Genomic DNA, 18668 nt, shown 5'->3' with positions numbered 1-18668 from the left:
AGGAAAAAATAAAGTGAGGTTTGTGAGACTTCTAATTAAACTTGTCATTTCACCTTCTGCTGAAATACACGTTGCTATAAAAAGCAAGCCCTTTCTTTCAAGATGTCAAATTAGGCAAGAACAAGCTGCCTTTGGGCAATTTTTTTGGAATGTTATCATACACACATGCAGAGATCAGAAAACATGTACAGGTTTTTTTTTTTAAAGGGACATTATAAAAATAACAGTAAGCCACACAACAACAACACTAAAAGACTTTTTTTCTTAAATGTTAGCAACGCCACTTGTACCTGGGTGGGGCAAGTTTTAGAAGACCAGCTATGTTTAAAGATTGAGCAAGCTATATCATGCACCATTTTTCTCTCTGCCTACTGCAGCAACAACAAAAAGGCCAAGGAAAATAAATAAATAAATAAGAAGGCTTGCGCCTGGCAGGTGAACTTGATATTCTACCTCCCTGGTTCAGGACTATTCGTCCAAGTCTTATTTCAGTTACAGAAAGAAACTCTATCATGAAACAAGGAAGCCTCCTCACCCCACGAGAACAGGGCCCACTGCTGGGCACCAACAGCGTGACTGCGGGCTGACCTCTCCCTGGGCAAAGCCCTTTCCCTCCCGACATTCCAGCGGCTGAGCACACGCTTATCCCCCTGCTGAAAGGGGACACTTTTTCTCCTCTTTCACATGCCTTCCCCTCCTTGATTATTGGTAGTTTGGTGGATCAAAGGACACTCTTGGTTTAATAGACTAGATTTCCAGCTAATAAATTCCCAAATAGTGTTTGCAGCTCTTCTTGCTCTAGACTCCCCCTATGAGATCTCTTACAAAAAATTTCCTTTCTGTCAGCAAGTGAAATTGCCACACAACCAGAGAAACTAACACCCAAGAGGCATGCTAAACAGAAAGTGCTGCAAAATTAAATTACACTTGCTAATTTTTCAATTACCGTATTTTCTGGTGCTATTTTTCAGCCAGTTATGGTAGTTGTCCCATACATGCTAAGGAAAGCAGGAGATATTTACACCACAGACTTCCCAACATTTACAAAAAGGTGCAAATGCCTTCAAAGGCTGACCTTGCTTTCAACATGGTGGTAAGCAAGGAGTCAGGTAGAATTTTAGAAATCCTCCTTAAGTAGCTGCTATCTGAGACTCCATTCACACCTTGTCACATTCCTCTCCTGTGCCACTTTGCATCATCGACCCTAACTTCCTCAGAGCTACCCTGGACTAGAGTGAGACAGGCAGAGCTCCACAGCCAGCTCGCACTTAAGCACAGTTTGAATCCACAAACTCAGGAGTTTTTCCACATACATAGGTATCCTGAAGGATTTGGTCCAGTGGGTTTTCTCGGATCCCCCACTGCCCAGCCAGCAGCCTACCCAAGAAGGGATGGCTGGCACACGCCACAGGGGGAGAAACGCAGGTGAAGCAGCATCCTCTCTTCCATGGCAGCCCGGTGATCCACACACACACTCAGGAAGTGGACAACTCAAGTTCAGGGCCCTCTTCAGCTGAGGAGAGACAATCTTTACACCTCCTGCTGCAAGGAGTGACTGTTTTAACCACCCGGTATTAAATTACTCCTCCCAATAGCTTTCCCACCACTAGAAGCAGTACAGAAAAAAACCAAAACCCAACACCAAGATGGGTGGGCCAAACCAAGAGGAAGATTTTGCAGCTAAAGGGTTGGAGTCCTGGGGACACCGGAGACATGATCTCCAGTCCCTGGTTTCAAAACTATACACTTGCATCCAACAACAGCAAATGAAAATATACCCTGAAATTTAAACCCAAGGATCCAGGTCATCTCTTCTTCCTAGGTCAGCACCAATGGACCCAGATTTCTCTTCCACACAGCAGCACAGTTTTGGGAAGCATCAATGCTGTGGTTCCAATTCATTATTCCTTTGCAACAAGACCCAGTTTACAAGGTTCCCATCCTCAGACATTTCTCTGCACATACCAGAGCCACATCCTCATGCCACAAATACTTAAGCCTGTTACTCAATACCTAAGTAACATTATGAATAAGTATCACTGATCAGTCTTTAGATGTAGCACTTAGTAGCCGTTACCAGAAATGTGGAATTATTTGATTTGGCACTTGATAGCTAGTACATACATAGTAAGTAGCTCTTTTCTCCTTTCCTCAAAAGCTCCTAGGTCTGATATTCTGTAATTCACGGCACTGGGAAGAGAACAGACATGCAGTCATTCTTCAACATACACATCTGCTGACACTGACTGTTTTCCTTGAAAGACAGCAGTAGAGAAGAGACCTAGAAGATGGTTTCAGAAGTCCCAACTTGGCAAGTACACAATGCAGTTGTTTCAAGGGTAGGAGAAGGGAACCAACTGGACTACTCACAATGAAACCAACTGAAAAATAAGATTAGAAGAATTTCTGCTGTGGATAAAACAGGACCTGTTGACCTCTGACACTCTGTGAACTTTTAAAATGGGCACAGGCAGGATCCACAGGACCTGTAGACAAAGCAGATATATACTTTCCTACAGATCTTTTGCAACATGTGCTCTGCTAACACGGATTTTTTTCCCTCACAACTACATATGGATCTATTTTAATGCGTTTTCACTGTGCAACAAGAAAGCTGCCTTAATAGCAAAACCCAACAATTACTGGGGATGGGGGTTCTTAAGTCAAAACGCACCCAGACAAAAGAACCTTTTCTAGAAAAGGCGGTGCATGTCTTACAAGGACATAGGGAAAAAGCAATGAGGGGAAAAAAAAAGAAAAGGGGCAGCCAGAAAGTGCATATACACACCCAGGAGCCTCCCCCTCCCCGCGCCTGGGGAGCAGGGATTTGGTCACTATCCACCAGACCTTTTGTTTAAAGAAGGAGGGAGATACAAAAGGTTACCCTCATTATTTTGAGTTTGCAAATGCAGCAGCACCGGACGAAACCCAGCCCGAAAGCCGGGGGTGTTTCAGCCTCCGCACCCACCCGGGCCGGCAGCCGGGGGCAGGCCGGGAGGGAAGGGCCCGGCGCAGGGTCCCGGGCAGCGCTGGCCGCAGCGGGGAATCCCCGGCCCGTCACCGCCGACCGCGCCGGGTCTCGAACGGGGGGCAGCAACAGCCAAAGGCCGCGGGTCGGGTCCGCCAGGCTGACGGCGCCCAACAACCTGTTGCTCCCGGAGCCGCTCGGATGCGCCCGCTGCCCCACCACCCACAGCCACCCGCCCGCCGCAGGGCCCTCAGACCTTCGCCCTCGGGGAGCCGGACCGCCCGCCGCCACCTGCGCCGGGGCCGCCGCCAGCGCCGCCGTGCGCCCCGGGGCTGCGGCCGGGCCGGGCCCGCCGCCACCGCAGGGCTGTCACCGCCGCGGGGGCGCCAAGATGGAGCCGGCGGGACCCACCGCCCCAGTCCCCACCCCCGGCGCCTCTCACCTTGGTGATGATGAGGGGCTCCCCGTGCTCTCGACCGCCCTTTAGGGTGAAGCCCCAGGGGGCCCCGCCGGTCAGCAGCACCTCCACCAGCTTGTAGCCCTCGGCTGCCCGTTGCTCCACCATCACCACCACCGGCCCCGGTTCCACCAGCACGCCGCCGAGCCGCGGGTCGCCGCCGGCCAGCCGCTCCCGCCCGCTCCGCAACCCCACGTCCTCCATGAAGCGCCCCCGACCCGCGCCGCCAGCGGCGCTCCGTCGCGGCCGGGGTTCGCCTGCCTCTGCCGGCCGCTCCCCGCTGCGCGCCAGCCGGCGGCAGCCCGCCGACCCACCTACCCGCCCCGCAGCGCCCTCCGGCCCGGCCCCATCGGCGGGGAGAGAGCTGCTCCCGCCCCCCTGCCGCCGCCTCCTCCTCCTCCTCCTCAGCCCGCGGTATTGTCTCACGCCGAGGCCTGAAGCCGGCAGGGGGGCGGCTCCAACTTGCGGCAACTTGGCGGCAGGGCAGACGCCGCCGAGCAACGCGGGACGCCGGGAGGAGCGCGGCGGGGCAGGGCGCCTCTCTCCCTCTCGCCCCCAAAAGAGGTCGAAACCCGCTTTGTACTGCGGGCTTCTCCCGCGGGGGAGCCGCTTGCCCCTCCCCAAAAGCGGGCTACCCCCCAGGGCGAGGAGAAGAAGGAGGAGAGAGGAGGGGAGCGGAGTGGAGCCCTGGGCCGGCCGCCAGACAAAGGCGGCGGCGAGAGGGTCGGTAAGCGTCAAGTCACCCTGGGGCCGTGCCGGCCACACGCAGGGGCGGCCGCGCCTCTCCTTCCACCCCGACCCCGAACAAAAGCGGCCAGCAGGTGGGGGTGACCGCACCACTCCGGCCCCGCAGCGGCGGACGGGGAGGTGAGGGGAGTAAGAGGACAGCCGGCGGCTGCGGCCTGCCCCCGGCCGGGGACGCCCCGCCCTCGCGGTGCCAGGCGGCCGGCGAAGGGAGGACGAGGGGAACGGAGAGGACAGGAGAGGAGGGGCGGCTCTTTCCCCCTGGCCGAGGGGCGACGGGGCGGGAGGAGGCCGGGCAACATGGAGGGCGAGCCAGGGGGCAGCGGCGGCGGGAGCCAGAGGAGGCGCTCGTTACGGGCCGCTCCCCACCTGTGGGGCAGGAGGGGCCCCCGCGCCGGCCGTTCCCGCCTCGCCCGCAGCGCTCTGCCTCCATGACCCTCTAACAGCAGCCGGGGGCGAGGCGGAGCCGGGCCGCGCTGAGGTGAGGTGAGGCGAGGCGAGGCCCCGGCCCCCAGAGGGCTCCTCCCGCCGGCCCCGGCGTCAGAAACCCGGTCGGGCCGGGCTTGGCGGCGGGATGGAGCAATGGTAAAGGCAGGTGAAACCTACAGCGGAAAAAAAAAAGGAAAACGGTTCGGCAGCACGGGCGGTCCCAGACACGGGCTTGTCAAAAAAGTTTGGCGGAGGACCGCGAGATGGGACTTGAAACACTGATCTTCAGATAAATCTTATTTTATAGATGGGAAATAAATGCAGGTTTTCGGTTATCCCAAATGTGTCCTAGTGCAGGATATCAGGTTTTGCCTGATATCTTCACTGAGTAACTGGTGGGGCTGGGGGTGAAATGCTTATTTCTTCCTGGGCATTATTCTGTCAGCTTAATTGTATCACTTTATAGCAAGTTTCAGTGGCTTAAATCAGGACCAGGTTTGGCCTGGAGTACCTTGAGTACCAGCACGCAATCGTCCTTTGCTTTTCACTACCAAGCAGGTGAAGTACTGCTTGATTGAAGACACAGGAAAATCTGTTTTGGAAAGACTAGTGAACCTCGGGGCAGTTCCACGTGTGACAAATACCCTCAGGGAGGTGCCTGGTTATATGCAGTGGGATTTCAAGGTTTTGTATGTATGTGACAGTTCACATATTTTGCCTCTGAAAGTGGCCATTATGCTTATGTAGTCTGATCCTTTAATTCCTGGTTCAGCTGATTTATTCCTCAGAAAACTCTCCTGCCTTGATCTAAAGGCAGCAGTTTGTTTCTATAATACCTTCAGCATTACCTACCCTACGTTTCTCTAATACCCAAAGAAAACTTGGGTTTCAGGATTGAGAGCATCTGAGGTCATCAATCCCAGTAGCAGATTGAGGGACATACAGAAATAGGAGAAAAATGTTTTATGAGGGTGATTGTTGTTGTTCCCTTATGATTAAGGGACAGAAGGAACCATGGAGGGGGGACCCAAACAGCACCACCTTACACATAGACTCATAGAATCATTTAGGTTGGAAAAGACCTTTATGACCATAGAGTCCAACTGTTAACCTATCACTGCCAAGTCCACCACTAAACCATGTCCCTAAGCACCACCTCTACACGTCTTTTAAATACCTCCAGGGATGGTGACTCAACCACTTCCCTGGGCAGCCTGTTCCAATGCTTGACAAGCTTTTCAGTGAAGAAATTTTTCCTAACATCCAATCTAAACCTCCCTTGGCACAACTTGAGGCCATTTCCTCTTGTCCTATCACTTGTTAATAGGAAGAAGAGGCCAGCCCCCACCTCTCTACAACCTCCTTTCAGGTAGTTGTAAAGAGCGATAAGGTCTCCCTGGATCCTCCTTTTCTCCACACTAAACAACCCCAGTTCCCTCAGCCATGCCTTGTAAGACCTGTTCTCCAGACCCTTCACCAGCTTCGTTGCCCTTCTCTGGACACACTCCAGCAACTCGATGTCTTTCCTGTAGTGAGGGGCCCAAAACTGAACACAGTACTCGAGGTGCGGCCTCACCAGTGCCGAGTACAGGGGCACAATCACCTCCCTGCTCCTGCTGGCCACACAATTCCTGATACAAGCCAGGAGGCTGTTGGCCTTCTTGGCCACCTGGGCACACTGCCGGCTCATGTTCAGCTGGCTGTCAACCAACACCCCCAGGTCCTTTTCCTCCAGGCAGCTCTCTAGCCACTCTTCCCCAAGCCTGTAGCGTTGCGTGGGGATGTTGTGATGCAAGCACAGGATGCAGCATTTGGCCTTGTTGAACCTCACACTATTGGCCTCAGCCCATCGATCCAGCCTGTCCAGGTCCCTCTGTAGGGCCTTCCTGCCTTCCAGCAGATCAACACTCCCACCCAGCTGGGTGTCATCTGCAGACTTACTGAGGGTGCACTCAACTCCCTCATCCAGATCATCAATGGAGATATTAAATAGAACCGGCCCCAACACTGAGCCCTGGGGAACACCACTTGTGACCGGCCACCAACTGGATTTGACTCCATTCACCACCACTCTTTGGATCCAGCCAGTTTTTTACCCATCAAAGCAGATGCCCATCCAAGCCATGAGCAGCCAGCTTCTCTAGGAGAATGCTGTGGGAAACGATGTTAAAGGCTTTACTGAGAGGATCCTGCTAAATCCAAACCTTATACCAAAGCTATGTATTACATCATGTTTTGTAAGGTTTCAAATGACTTGCAGATCCTTAGTCAGATTTCTTCTTTAATTCTTTTCTTCCATATAGACAAGTGCTAATTATAAGACAAATAATAATAATTTTTTAAAAAAGCCCAGGTAAAGGGAAATAAAAATAGTTTTCTCCATGTCCTGTCTCCAGCTGTTCTTGGAATCTAAGACAAAGTGTTCAGTTATGTTTGTGTAACACATATCAGGTTGTCTATGCAGCAGCGTATACTCAATAATCTATAGCTGCAAGTTTTAAAGAGCTGCAGTATGCATTTTTGTTGTAAGCATGATAATAGAAGAAAGATCCTGAATAACAATTTGAACTTTAGCATGCACACCGAAATGAAACGGAAGTAAAATAGCTTGCATGAGAAGAGCAAATTGTGCTTCCAAAAATGTCGTCTTGGCTTGTATCCCCTCTTTTTCAACTGTCAAACATTCACTCTTCTTCATCTTGAACTTTTTGTTGTTCGTAAGAAATTGAAGATTTACATTACTGTTCTGGCTTTTTGATTTGGTCATATAAACCCAGTATTGAAGAATGGCGAAGAAATCTGAGCACAGATTTTAAAACTGGAATATCTAGAACCAGGAATTGGCATCTACATTAAGGAAACCAAGTGAAAACTATCAAACTCTGCTACTGTAATTACATCCATGGAAGATGTGAGCATGTAGCTCTCGGGAAAGCAGGTGCTTAAAGAAAATATCTGAAAGTTTTCACGCTCCTGATTAAGAAAGACCTCAGTAAAGAACAATTTTCTAGCTAATGCTTGCTTAGAGCCCAATGGTCTGACAGTCATCAAGCAGATCCTCAACCTGTGGCTGACAGTTCAGAAATCAGACTTCTTTATTTTGAATGGCACCTTTATTTGCCTTTTCTCCTTTAATGTTACCAATGGAAAACTGAGAGACCACTGTATAAAGTTCCTCATACATTTAAGTTTGGCAAGCCAAAGAAAGACAGGAATTCTCTTTCATCATATTGGTCAAATTTCTCTTCACATCTTTTATATCCTCCCTCTCTGTGGGATTTGAAGCTTATTCAGAACACAGCTGGAGACTTGTATTCATGTTCTTCTTAAAATATTGTGATAATTTTATTACTTGAATTTCTGCAGCTTCTGCCAGCCCTCATAAGGTTTTGGACAGTCATAAAGAGCAAAGGATTTAGTAAATATATTCTAAAATATTACTTTTCATTTGTGTGACAAGAAACCCAATGATAACTCCATTTTTCTAAGAAAACTTCAGTGACAAAACCCTCAGTTTTCTTCTGTACATCTTGTTTCACTTGTCCAATGTTCTCTGAGTGTACAAAAGTTAGCAATACAAGGTAGAAATGCAAGGGAAGATACATCAGAGAGCCATAAATGTATCAAAGGAAGTAACAGACATTTTCACACTCGGGACAGAGAATGATGCAGCTATTACCAATGTCGTATAAGAGGTACTCCTTTCTGTAAAGATGTGTGCCGTTAATATTACCAAAGATACTTTACAGTGATACACAAAAGTTACCCAAACACCTCCTTGTGCCACACAAAATGGGTCCTCAAACTTTATTATGGGATTGTTCCCACAAATTCAGTTCGTGAGTCCCTGCCCTGTAACAACAAGAGCTTTCTGTAGTAAACGGGGCTCCTTCCGCAGTACTCTGTCTTCCTACCTTGATACTTGAAGCTTAATTAATAATTTCAAGTGAAATTTTGTTCTACAGAATTTACTTGGCCTTCATTCTTTCTGTTGCACAGATTGAACACCTGTTCCCTACTTAGTCATTGAGATCACCAAAACTGTGGATAAACTCCTCTGTGGCAGGATTTTGTTTAACAGCATCAAGCACAGTATGCTATTAAGGCACAGCCTGTTTGACCCTTTGTGGCTATACACCACATATCTTTTCCTTAAGACACCCTGCATTGAATTGCACAGGGTACCTGCAGGATGACTCTAGAAAAGGGTGTTTTACTCTCAGTCTTGAGAGCATTCATTGTGCTGGACCTTGCGATGCCAGCAGGGCTTTATTTTTCCCCGGAAGCTGAGAAATTGGAAAGATGTAGAGGCTTCTGACTCATAGTCACAGAGTAAAGAACTGAGGTGAGTTAAGTCTTTACAACCTCCCACTGTTTGCTACCACTTCTTTCCTGGAGGTAACCACCAAACATCACAGTTCAGTGAAGAGACAAAGTGCCTCTACCTCAGCCATTTGAAATAAAAAAATTATGCCCTGGGGTGTGTAGAGTTCATCAACAATTTAAGTTAAGATGCTGGGCTGTGAAACAGCAGCTGATCCATGGCACATGTTCTGCTCTATCAGCTCAGTTACAGGGGTTGCAACCTCCAGCAAAGAGGCAGAGCTGATTCGTACACGTCCTCAGTGCCATTTGCCAAAATAACTGAGCTATTTGATAATTGTACCAGTGCAGCTTCTTCTATATAAGCAGCTGCCACAGTTGCTGAAGAAATATCATTTTAGTCACCAGTGGTGGAAGAAGTGTTGATAGATAGAAATGTATGTATAGGGAGATCACTACAGTGAAGATGAAAAGATTCAAAAAACCCTTCTCTGAAGGCTAGATTTTTGTGAGAATACTGTGAATCCAGTGAGAATACTGCCAGAACTCAGGGGAAAATGGATTACAAGATAGAAGTTATGGATTGCATATCTTATTCCCAGAGAGCAATCTACAGAGCTCAATTCCACTGGCACAGCAATCTGTAATATTACTGTTGAAATCTACAGGGCATGCATGCACGTATTATATGTGGAACAAAAGTCGATCCTATATAGTGTTTATGGTATATTTAGCAAAGCATACAGTGAATCATAGAATCACAGAATGGTTTAGATTGGAAGGAACCTTTGAGGATCATCTAGTCTAACGCCCCTGCAGGCACATCTTTCTCTAGGTTACGTTGCTCAAAGCCCCATCCAACTTGACCTTGAACACTTCCAATGATGGGGCATCCAGAACTTCTCTGGGCAACCTGTTCCAGTGTCTCCATCCTTATAACAAAGAATTTCATCCTTATGCCCAATCTATATCTACCTTCTTTCAGTTTAAAACTATTGCCCCTTGTCCTGTCACTACAGGTACAGGCCTTGGTAAAAAAAATCTTTCTCTGTCTTTCTTACAAGCCCCCTTTAAGTACTGAAAGGCCACAGTAAGGTCCCCCTGGAGCCTTCTCTTCTCCAGGCTCAACAACCCCAACTCTCTCAGCCTTTCTTCATAGGAGAGGTGTTCCAGCCCTCTGATCATTTTCATGGCCCTCTTCTGGACCCACTCTAACAGGTCCATGTCTTTCTTTTACTGGGAACCCCTGGACTGGACACAGCACTCCAGGTGGAGTCTCATGAATGCTGAGTAGAAGGGAAGAATCACCTCCCTTGACCTGCTGGCCACAATTCCTTTGATGCAGCCCAGGATACGGCTGGCTCTCTGGGCTACAAGTGCACATAGCCAGCTCATGTCCAATTTTTCATCTACCACTATGCCCAAGTCCTTCTTCTCAGGGCTGCTCTGAAGCCATTCATCCCCCAGTCTGTATTGATACCAGAGGTTGCCCCAACCCAGGTGTAGAACCTTGCCCTTGGCCATGTTGAACTTCATGAGGTTCATGTGGGTCCACTCCTCAAGCCTGTCAAGGTCCCTCTGGATGGCATCCCTTCCCTCTAGTGAATCAGCTGCACCACTCATCTTGGTGTTGTCTGCAAAGTTGTTGAGTGTGCACTCAATCCCACCATCTGTGTCACTGATGAAGATATCAAATAGTTTTGGTCCCAGTGTGGACCATTGAGGGACACCACTTGTTACTGGTTTCCACATGGACATTGAGCCATTGACTGTAAGTCTTGGGATGTGGCCATACAGCCAATTTCTTATCCATCTAACAGTCCATCCATCAAACCCATATCTCCAACTCCAAGGCAAGGATGTTGGTCGGGACTATATCAAAGGCCTTACAGAACTCCAGGTAGATGATATCCATAGGTCTTCCCTTGTCCACTGATGCAGTCACTCCATTATGGAAGGCCACCAGGTTAGTCAGGCAGGATTTGCCATTGGTGAAGCCATGTTGGCTGTCCCTAATCACCTCCCTGTCTTCTATATGTTTTGACATATCTTCCAGGAGGTTCTGTTCCATGATCTTGCTGGGCATGGAGGTGAGGCTGACTGGTCAGTAGTTCCCAGGGTTCTCCTTTTTACCCTATTTAAAAATGGGTGCAATGTTTCCTGTTTTCCAGTTGCTGGGGGCTTTGCCTGACTGCCATGACTTTTCAAATATGATTGAGATTGGCTTGGCAGCTACATCAGCCAACTCCCTCAGGACCCTGGGATGCTTCTCATCGAGTCCCATGGACTTACATATGTTCAGGTTCCTCTGGGTGTCTTGAACCTGATCTTCTCCTATGATGTGAGAGACTTCATTCCCTTAGTCCCTGCTTTGAGGTTCAGGGGCTTGAAAGATGTGGGAAGAGAGATTACTATTGAAAACTGAGGCAAAAAAAATTGTTGAGTACCCCAGCCTTCTCCACATCAGTTGTTACCAGTTTTCCTGTCTCATTTATCAGGGAGGTACGTTTTCTTTAATCTTCCTTTTCTGGCCAACATACCTGTAGAAACCCTTCTTGTTCTTTGCATCGCTTGCCAAATTCAGCTCCAACTGTGCGTTAGCTTTCCTCATCCCATTCTTACACATCCGGGGAGTGTCCCTATATTCTTCCCAGGATACACATCCCTGGTTCCACTACCTGTGTGTTTTCTTGTTACACTTTAGTTTGACCAGAAGGTTCTTGCTGAGCCACGCCAGTCTCCTGCCTTCTTTGCCTGATTTCTTCGACACGGGAATCAAGAGCTCTTACACTATAAGAAAAATGTCCTCAGAGAGCTGCCAGCTCTGCTCAGCTCCTTTGTCCCTGAAGGCAGTTTACCAGGGGCTCCCATCCACTAATTACTTAACTGAAAGTTTGCTCTCCTAAAATTCAGCATCCTGGTTTTACTCTTCACCTGGCCCATATCCATCAAGATAGTGAATTCCACCAGGGCATAATCACTGCAGCCCAGGCTGCCACCAGTCTTGGCATCTCTAATTAGTTCATCTATGGTGGTGAGCAACAGGTCCAGTGATGCTTCTCCTCTGGTTGGGCTGTCTATCAGCCAGATTAAGAAATTATCCTTGATGTCCTTTGAGAGTCTCCTGCACCACTTACAGCTTGCTGGGCTGCTTTTCTACCAGATGTCAGGGTGTTTGAAGTCACCCAGCAGATTCAGAGCCTGTGAATATGATGCTTCCTGTAGTTGAAGTAAGAACACTTCATCAACAGGGTCCCCTTGATCAGGCAGGTTAATACCAACCATGAGGTTTCCTTTGTTGGCTAGGCCCCTAATTTTTACCCATAAACTCTCAACCTGTTCATCACTATTTTTCAACTCCATTTTTTTACATAGAGGGCAAAGTCCCCCCACAGACAATCCTCCTTCCTTGCCTGTCCCTTCTGAACAGTGTACAGCCATCAGGTGCAAATCGTCCCACCACATTTCTGCAATAGCTATTAGATCATAGCTTTCTAGCTGTGCAGTGGCTTCTAGCTTCTTCCTGTTCTAGTGTCTTTGAAAATAACCTTCACAAAGACCAAAACAACTGAAATAGTGATAAGAAGTTCCTGTAGACGAACTGGATGGATTTTTTTGATAAAGCAATTCAAGGTTTGGCAAGCTGCTGACAGTTTATGTGGAGTCTGAGAGTCCTGAGAACCTGGAGAAACAGGTTGGGTAGCAGCCCAAGAGACAGACATCCTGGCATAGCTGGGAACCAGGAGGCTTTACTTTGGAAACCTGCCATGTTTCTTCTGATGGATTCAGCATAATCATGCTCTGCTGCAGAACACTTTGATTTCAACAAATTATCCATTTTCCCAGAATGAAAAATACCATGTTGAAGAACTCCAGCAGGACATCTCCTGTGTGATTTAGGCACTTTAAAAACCTTTCCCAAGTGTGTCTTGTTTCTCCTGTATTGCAAATAAGGCTTCATCAGCACATAATTAGTCCTGGAGAAACCCTTAGAAGTTCTCAACCTTTCAGATAGATACTCAAATATACATTGACTTCTTCAGTTCTTTAGGACCAAAAAAAATGCTTCTGTGTTCTTTATTTAGGGATTTTTATGAAGCTGAAATTTTGGAAAGAATAGCATTTCATATGATGCTCTGGTATTTCTATTCCTGTGAAGTTTTTGACTTAAGCTTTCTTCAATTCTTATGTGTTCTCACAACATCACATATGCTTTGTGAGCAATTTTCTGAGAATGGGAGCACTCACTGTTCAACAAACTGTGGCTGTGAGTGACCAAAAGCAAAAAGCCCATGATTTGATGATAATAATAATATTCTTGGCTCAGATCTCGAAACCTATTAGACCTGTAGACAGAGAAGAAGGAGGTGAGTCCAACACAGACTCCTGCAATCCATAGTCCACTTCAGGATTTATAATTTTCATTATTTTCATGATAACAAGATTGAAAGTCAAAGAAAAGGGCAATAGTAACTCCTTATGTGGTTGCAGAGTCAGGATGTACAACCTAACAAGAGAAGGTGAACAGGTAACCCGTTTTCCCTGAGGATGGGGTTTTCAGCTGGCAGATGCAGGCACAAGTTAATTCATGCCTTGGGCCATAGTCCCTCTGGTAGCTGTATACCTCTTCATTTTCCAGTTCCTGCATTACGGCCCTTTGTCAAATCATGTTACAACTTCTCAGACTACCACTTTACAAAGAAACCGAAAGGCAGAGGGAGAGCACACAGGTTGAAGCACTGGTACAGTTCATACTGCTTCATTGTCAGCAGGCTGACTGGGCAGTGTTCGGGCACAGTTTGTGGGGTACTGTGGGCCAGTGACTGCTACTATGAGGCAGAATGGATGAAGCCACCCTTTTTTGGTTGTGGAAGAGAGTTCAGCAGGATATGCATATATATACACACACATACTATATAGCTATATTTTGTCATGTGTATGTGTGTTGCAGTTTCATGAACCTGGGTTTTTTTTTCTTCATGAAGTTCCATCATTTCAGTGAAGCATCATTTGTAAGTTTTTTTTTCTTGCTGCAGCATTTCTGATTGTGATACATTAGGAGTGTTTTTCCTTGTCCATCTTCCTCAGTAACACATGTTACATGATAACATTCTCTGTACAAACTGTGCTGTGCCACTTGCCCTTATGTGCCAAAAACCAGGCAGTGGTCCATTTTAATTACTCGAGGGACATAGCCTCAGAGGCTAACAAGCAGTCTTTAATGCATTTAAACTCTGATATCACAGCATGTTTTAACTAAATTCTGTATTTGATTAAGATGATCACTGGAGCAGGGATGATCAGGGAAAATGACAAAGGGAGGGTTTCAGGTCCTCCTTTTGCAGAGAATGCTGTGAAGGCTTTTAAAAGGGTAGATAAATAGCAAGAGGCCAAAGTATGCATGAGAGCTGACAAAAGCCTTGTAATCTGATATTTTTCACTTGGACTTTGTCTTCATTTGCTAGCTAACCCCAAACAGACCTTCCTTTTTCTGCCTATCAGCAATGTGTAAATAAATCTCTCCATGCATTCTATAAATAGACACAATTCCTTCTTTACTAATGACCTTTCTGCTCTCAGCTTGGTTACACAGAACATGAACTGTGTCCGGGTAGAGGTCCAGATCTTATGAGAGTCCATCTAAGCCCTAAAGCATCATGTATGCACAAGAGGCTGTGGTCCAGCAGTGCCAGACCTAGGATATTGCATGAATTTGGTGATATTACGGTTGATCTAAGGCTGGTTTGATCATGCCCAGGAGCCCATGGGTGCCAGAAGTTCTTTCTGTGCATGCCACCTCCCCGTAGACTGCTGTGCCCCTTTATACTGAAGGCATAGATGTGGTCTCCTCTCTCTGGACACTAAAGCAGAACAGTTAGCAGTTGATGGGAAGTTTGAGCAAATCCTATCAAGTCATACAAATAAGGAAAAGTGCCAACATTCAGGTCAGCTTTTCCTGGTTTGTGTTAGACTTGGAAAGGATAAGGATAAGGCTGCTGCGGGAGGTATGGCTTTGCTAACATGAGTTTTCTCTACAGCGCAGAGTGTACTCATGTCAGTGGGGCGTTGTTCGTAACATCCTGAGGAAACGGCTTCAGGGTGGGGGGTGGTTTTATTGCCCATCTTCTGTGATAACACAGATCCTATTACAACCCCAAAAGTCAATATCTTCTGAAAGGCTGAATTATGTAGTATTAAAGGTACACAAAGGATTTCTTTCAGAACACTGCATTTTCTAAAGCAGTTTTAGGGCCAACCAATTTCTTGGAGTCATGCTCCCAGGAAGCTGACTAACAGAAGTAGCCGAGGTAGCCAAGCTATAAGCATACAGTGCAGCCGTATTGCTTGCCTGAAGAGTATACCTGGTAAACTAATTTGGATGCTGAGGGGTTAGTCTCATTACTTTGTCCACCCTGGACTGTGAAGTCAACCTCTGGCAATGAAGTAATGATCTTCAGCCTTGAAGAAGAGAAAAGTCAAAAGAGTGAATCTTAAGCGCTTCCTGCACTATAATGTTTCTGCTGTTATTACTGAGCTTCCTCTTGGTTCCCTGACCCAGCTAAGGCATGCTTTTGGGCTTCTGCTCATTTCGGAAACTACCAGACAACAATAGGTGGAGCAGGAGGTTGCAACTCATGGTATTTCAAAGGGGAGCATTGGCTGGTCCCTGTGGTGGCCACACATTTTGTCAGAATTCCCTTCAATACTTGGTTACAGCATTCAACAAGACCATCTAACTGCCATGGTACACTGACATTTTTAGCAATTTAATTAACAGAGCCTTGGAGACTTCTTGTATTGTAAGATCTTTGAAATTAGTGCTGTAACATATTTTGATTTGGTTATGTAAACTGGCCTGAGGATAGAGGTTTTATGAAAGAATTTTGTAGTGCTAATGGGCTTTGAAAATATAACTCCACGGTGGTGGCAGATATAATCTAAGAAGGTCCCACAGTCTAACAATCATAACAAGGATATAAGAGTATCCCACCTAATTTCTCATGAGGGAACCAACTGATTTAATCTCTAAAAGAGAATGCAGAGGTAGTAGGGCCTAGGATACCTTCTGAAGAAGACATGGGTACCCTCTGCACACTTAAGGACATTAAGATCCAATTTTCAATATCATTGTGCGTGTAAAGGATAATACTCTTTCTTTTCAGTCTTTTTCATCAGTCAGTTCCTATGCAAACTGAGTCTCATGGAGTCTGTGTAGGTGTGGGACAAGATCCCTCTATTACATGTGTGCTGAAAGGGAGGTATCTTTTAGTTCTGTGAACTAACATAACAATGACAATGATTAATGGTGGAATTTGTCCAGAAATGTGGCCATAAAATCTGTCTTAGTGCAGGTTCAGAGGTGTCATATTCTCAGCATTGGCAGGGATTTTGGTCTTCTAATCCCTGAGCAAAAATTGTTTTCTCCAGTTTATGGGTGAATTTTTCTAATCAGTTATTTTGTACTTCATTCATATAAAGCTTGTTTACTAATTTAAATGCATAGCAGGCACAGTTTCAGTAACTAATTTTTGTATAGTTCTTCAAAAAAGTCAGGTAGGATAATATTTCCCTGGAGAAAGTATACAAGTCAATAAAATACGTGTAACATGGTTGCATCTGCCAAATACATGCAATTACTGAGCTGTTCAAATGCACACTTATTTTATGTATTTACATTTTCATTCTTAAAGGGAACAAAAGAACTCAAACGTTATTTTTATGCAAAGTAGATACATTCATTCTCATCCTTTTAAGTTAATGTTTGCCATCCTTAAATGTAAATTAATAATTTACAACTGTATAATTATATTCAAATCACTGAGGGAAGGGAAGTGATACCTCTGTTTTTCTTCCAGTTCTTTTTAATGGAGTCTGTAGCTGTTATAATCATGACAGTTGTTACGTTTTGAATAACACTATTGTTCCAATATTGCTGCCTAAATTTACAGAAAACTTGAAATAAAAATAATGGGGTGTGAATTTCACCATTCATTTCAGTTATGCATTAAATGAAATGCCAGTTTTAAATTAGCTTTATAGTACTGATAATTATGGTAAAGACATATCTTTCAGTTTTTTCCAGAGTAAATCTAATTGCAGGAGGTCTGTGTGGATAAAATGAAGATTGTGCTAAGCATATAGAAGATTTGTATGTTAAGGTCTTTAAGAACGTACTGCGTGATCTGCTGGGGAGATCGTAAGTGGTTCTATTGCGTCCATCTAGCTTGAAGACAGAGCCAGCTTTCATCAGTTTGGGAAATGCTCTGTCAGGTAATGTGTAAAAGACTATGAGATCATGAACCACCGACAAAATACAGTTTCTACATTTGTGAGGTAGCTAAGATATTCATTGGGAACTGTAAATTCAGGCAGTGAAGCATTGAACTGTACATATAAACAAAAATAAATTCTCCCCTATCTCTATATCCATAAATTTCCTTCTCCTTTGTCAAACAGTGCTGTAGCCCCAGATTTAATCAAAACAGTGATGAAAGTATCTGTAACTGCACACTCAAGCATAAGCTACAGCACACTCCTTAACAGCAGAAATGCACGCCTATCGTATTTTTGTAAACCTGTTGCTTTCCCTTAGAAGCAGTCTTTCATCTCAACGATGAACATGGACTGGACTGAAACATTATGTCCTGGGTCCGAGGAGAGCGTGAGTAGGCATTTCTAAAAGCTGTGAGTATGGAGTACCTGCCTGTTCCTTGCAAGGAGCACAGTGTTTTGCTATTCTTGAGCACACCACTGCCAAAGTGCAAAACCAGGACTGGAATTTTCAGTGTTGTGCAATGCTGTACTTACACTGGGAGTTTGATTGATTGGTATTTGCAATGCCAAGGGTTTGGGGTTTTTTTTTTTTAATGTTTCTTGTTTGTGTGCTAATGTTGTCTCCAAGCTACACCATTTGCTTAATTGAGATCCTGCCTTGGTGCTGAAATGAGAGACATACTGTATTTGTGGGTCTGTTTCGTACCACTGGTGGCAGTCGGAACTCTGTCAATAATTTCAGAGGGAAGGGAATTAGGATGTGTAGAATGATGTAAGTTTTATCAAATACTAAATAATGTTCCTTAACAAAGCAAAATAACTCTTCTTACTTTCTTTAATTACGTTTCTGTTTCCTTGCCTTTGTCCCCAGCTTTTGTCTTCTTATTTTCATAATCATGAGAAGCCAAATTTATCTCAGGTATAAGCCTACCAAACCAGATTTGAATGTCTTTGACTGTCCTGACTCTTTACACTTTGGGCCCAGCAACAAGGGCCAGAGACTAGCTAGATCTTACCGGTTGAGATATTGGGTGGCTCATTAGTTTGGCAGATCCATCTCCCACTCAGCCTCGGATGTCCACATGTAAAGACGCATCTACTTGTATCATGGCAGGTATCCATTCACTCATGAGTCACCTTATTTTCTTTTTGTATTAGGTATGCTATAGGTCATATTCTTTGCTTCCAATTAAAATTGCTTACTCTCTCTGTAAGTAACTGGTTCACCAAATCCTGAGAGAGTAGGAGGGAAGAGACCCAGAAGATGAGGTTAAAAAGCAGCCCTCCACTCAGAGAAGTAAAGCAATAAAATTAGGGTGCAGAGCTGGCAAAACTGTGGAGAGAAAGGGAGAGAAGGATAAAAAAATATTACTCTCCAGACTACAATTGAGGAATGAAAGTAGTTTCAATGTAGCTGAATAAAAGGGAGGGGGAGGTTAAAATAATTACATGATAAATCCACATGGGCAAACT

General features: G+C 45.7%; 2 protein-coding genes across 6 annotated transcripts in view; one reads left to right on the top strand and one right to left on the bottom strand.

The window, feature by feature from the left end:
- SHROOM2 (shroom family member 2) overlaps positions 1 to 3955 on the bottom strand; it is a 124992-nt gene extending 121037 nt beyond the window's left edge. For all 4 annotated transcript variants that reach the window (XM_075095136.1, XM_075095110.1, XM_075095127.1 and 1 more), the window contains exon 1: positions 3411 to 3955. In XM_075095136.1, coding sequence (XP_074951237.1) covers positions 3411 to 3629 — 219 coding nt within the window. In that variant the 5' untranslated portion in view covers positions 3630 to 3955. The remainder of the gene's footprint in view (positions 1 to 3410) is intronic.
- Positions 3956 to 4069: 114 nt separating this feature from the next.
- GPR143 (G protein-coupled receptor 143) overlaps positions 4070 to 18668 on the top strand; it is a 30323-nt gene continuing 15724 nt past the window's right edge. The window contains exon 1 of one of the 2 annotated variants that reach the window (XM_075095159.1): positions 4070 to 4152. The gene's annotated coding sequence lies outside the window, so the exon portion shown is untranslated. The remainder of the gene's footprint in view (positions 4153 to 18668) is intronic. The other variant, XM_075095167.1, reaches the window with a different exon arrangement.

Source organism: Phalacrocorax aristotelis, chromosome 1, assembly GCF_949628215.1.
Source record: "Phalacrocorax aristotelis chromosome 1, bGulAri2.1, whole genome shotgun sequence".
Lineage (NCBI taxonomy): Eukaryota > Metazoa > Chordata > Aves > Suliformes > Phalacrocoracidae > Phalacrocorax > Phalacrocorax aristotelis.
This window is presented reverse-complemented; position numbering and strand designations above follow the sequence as displayed.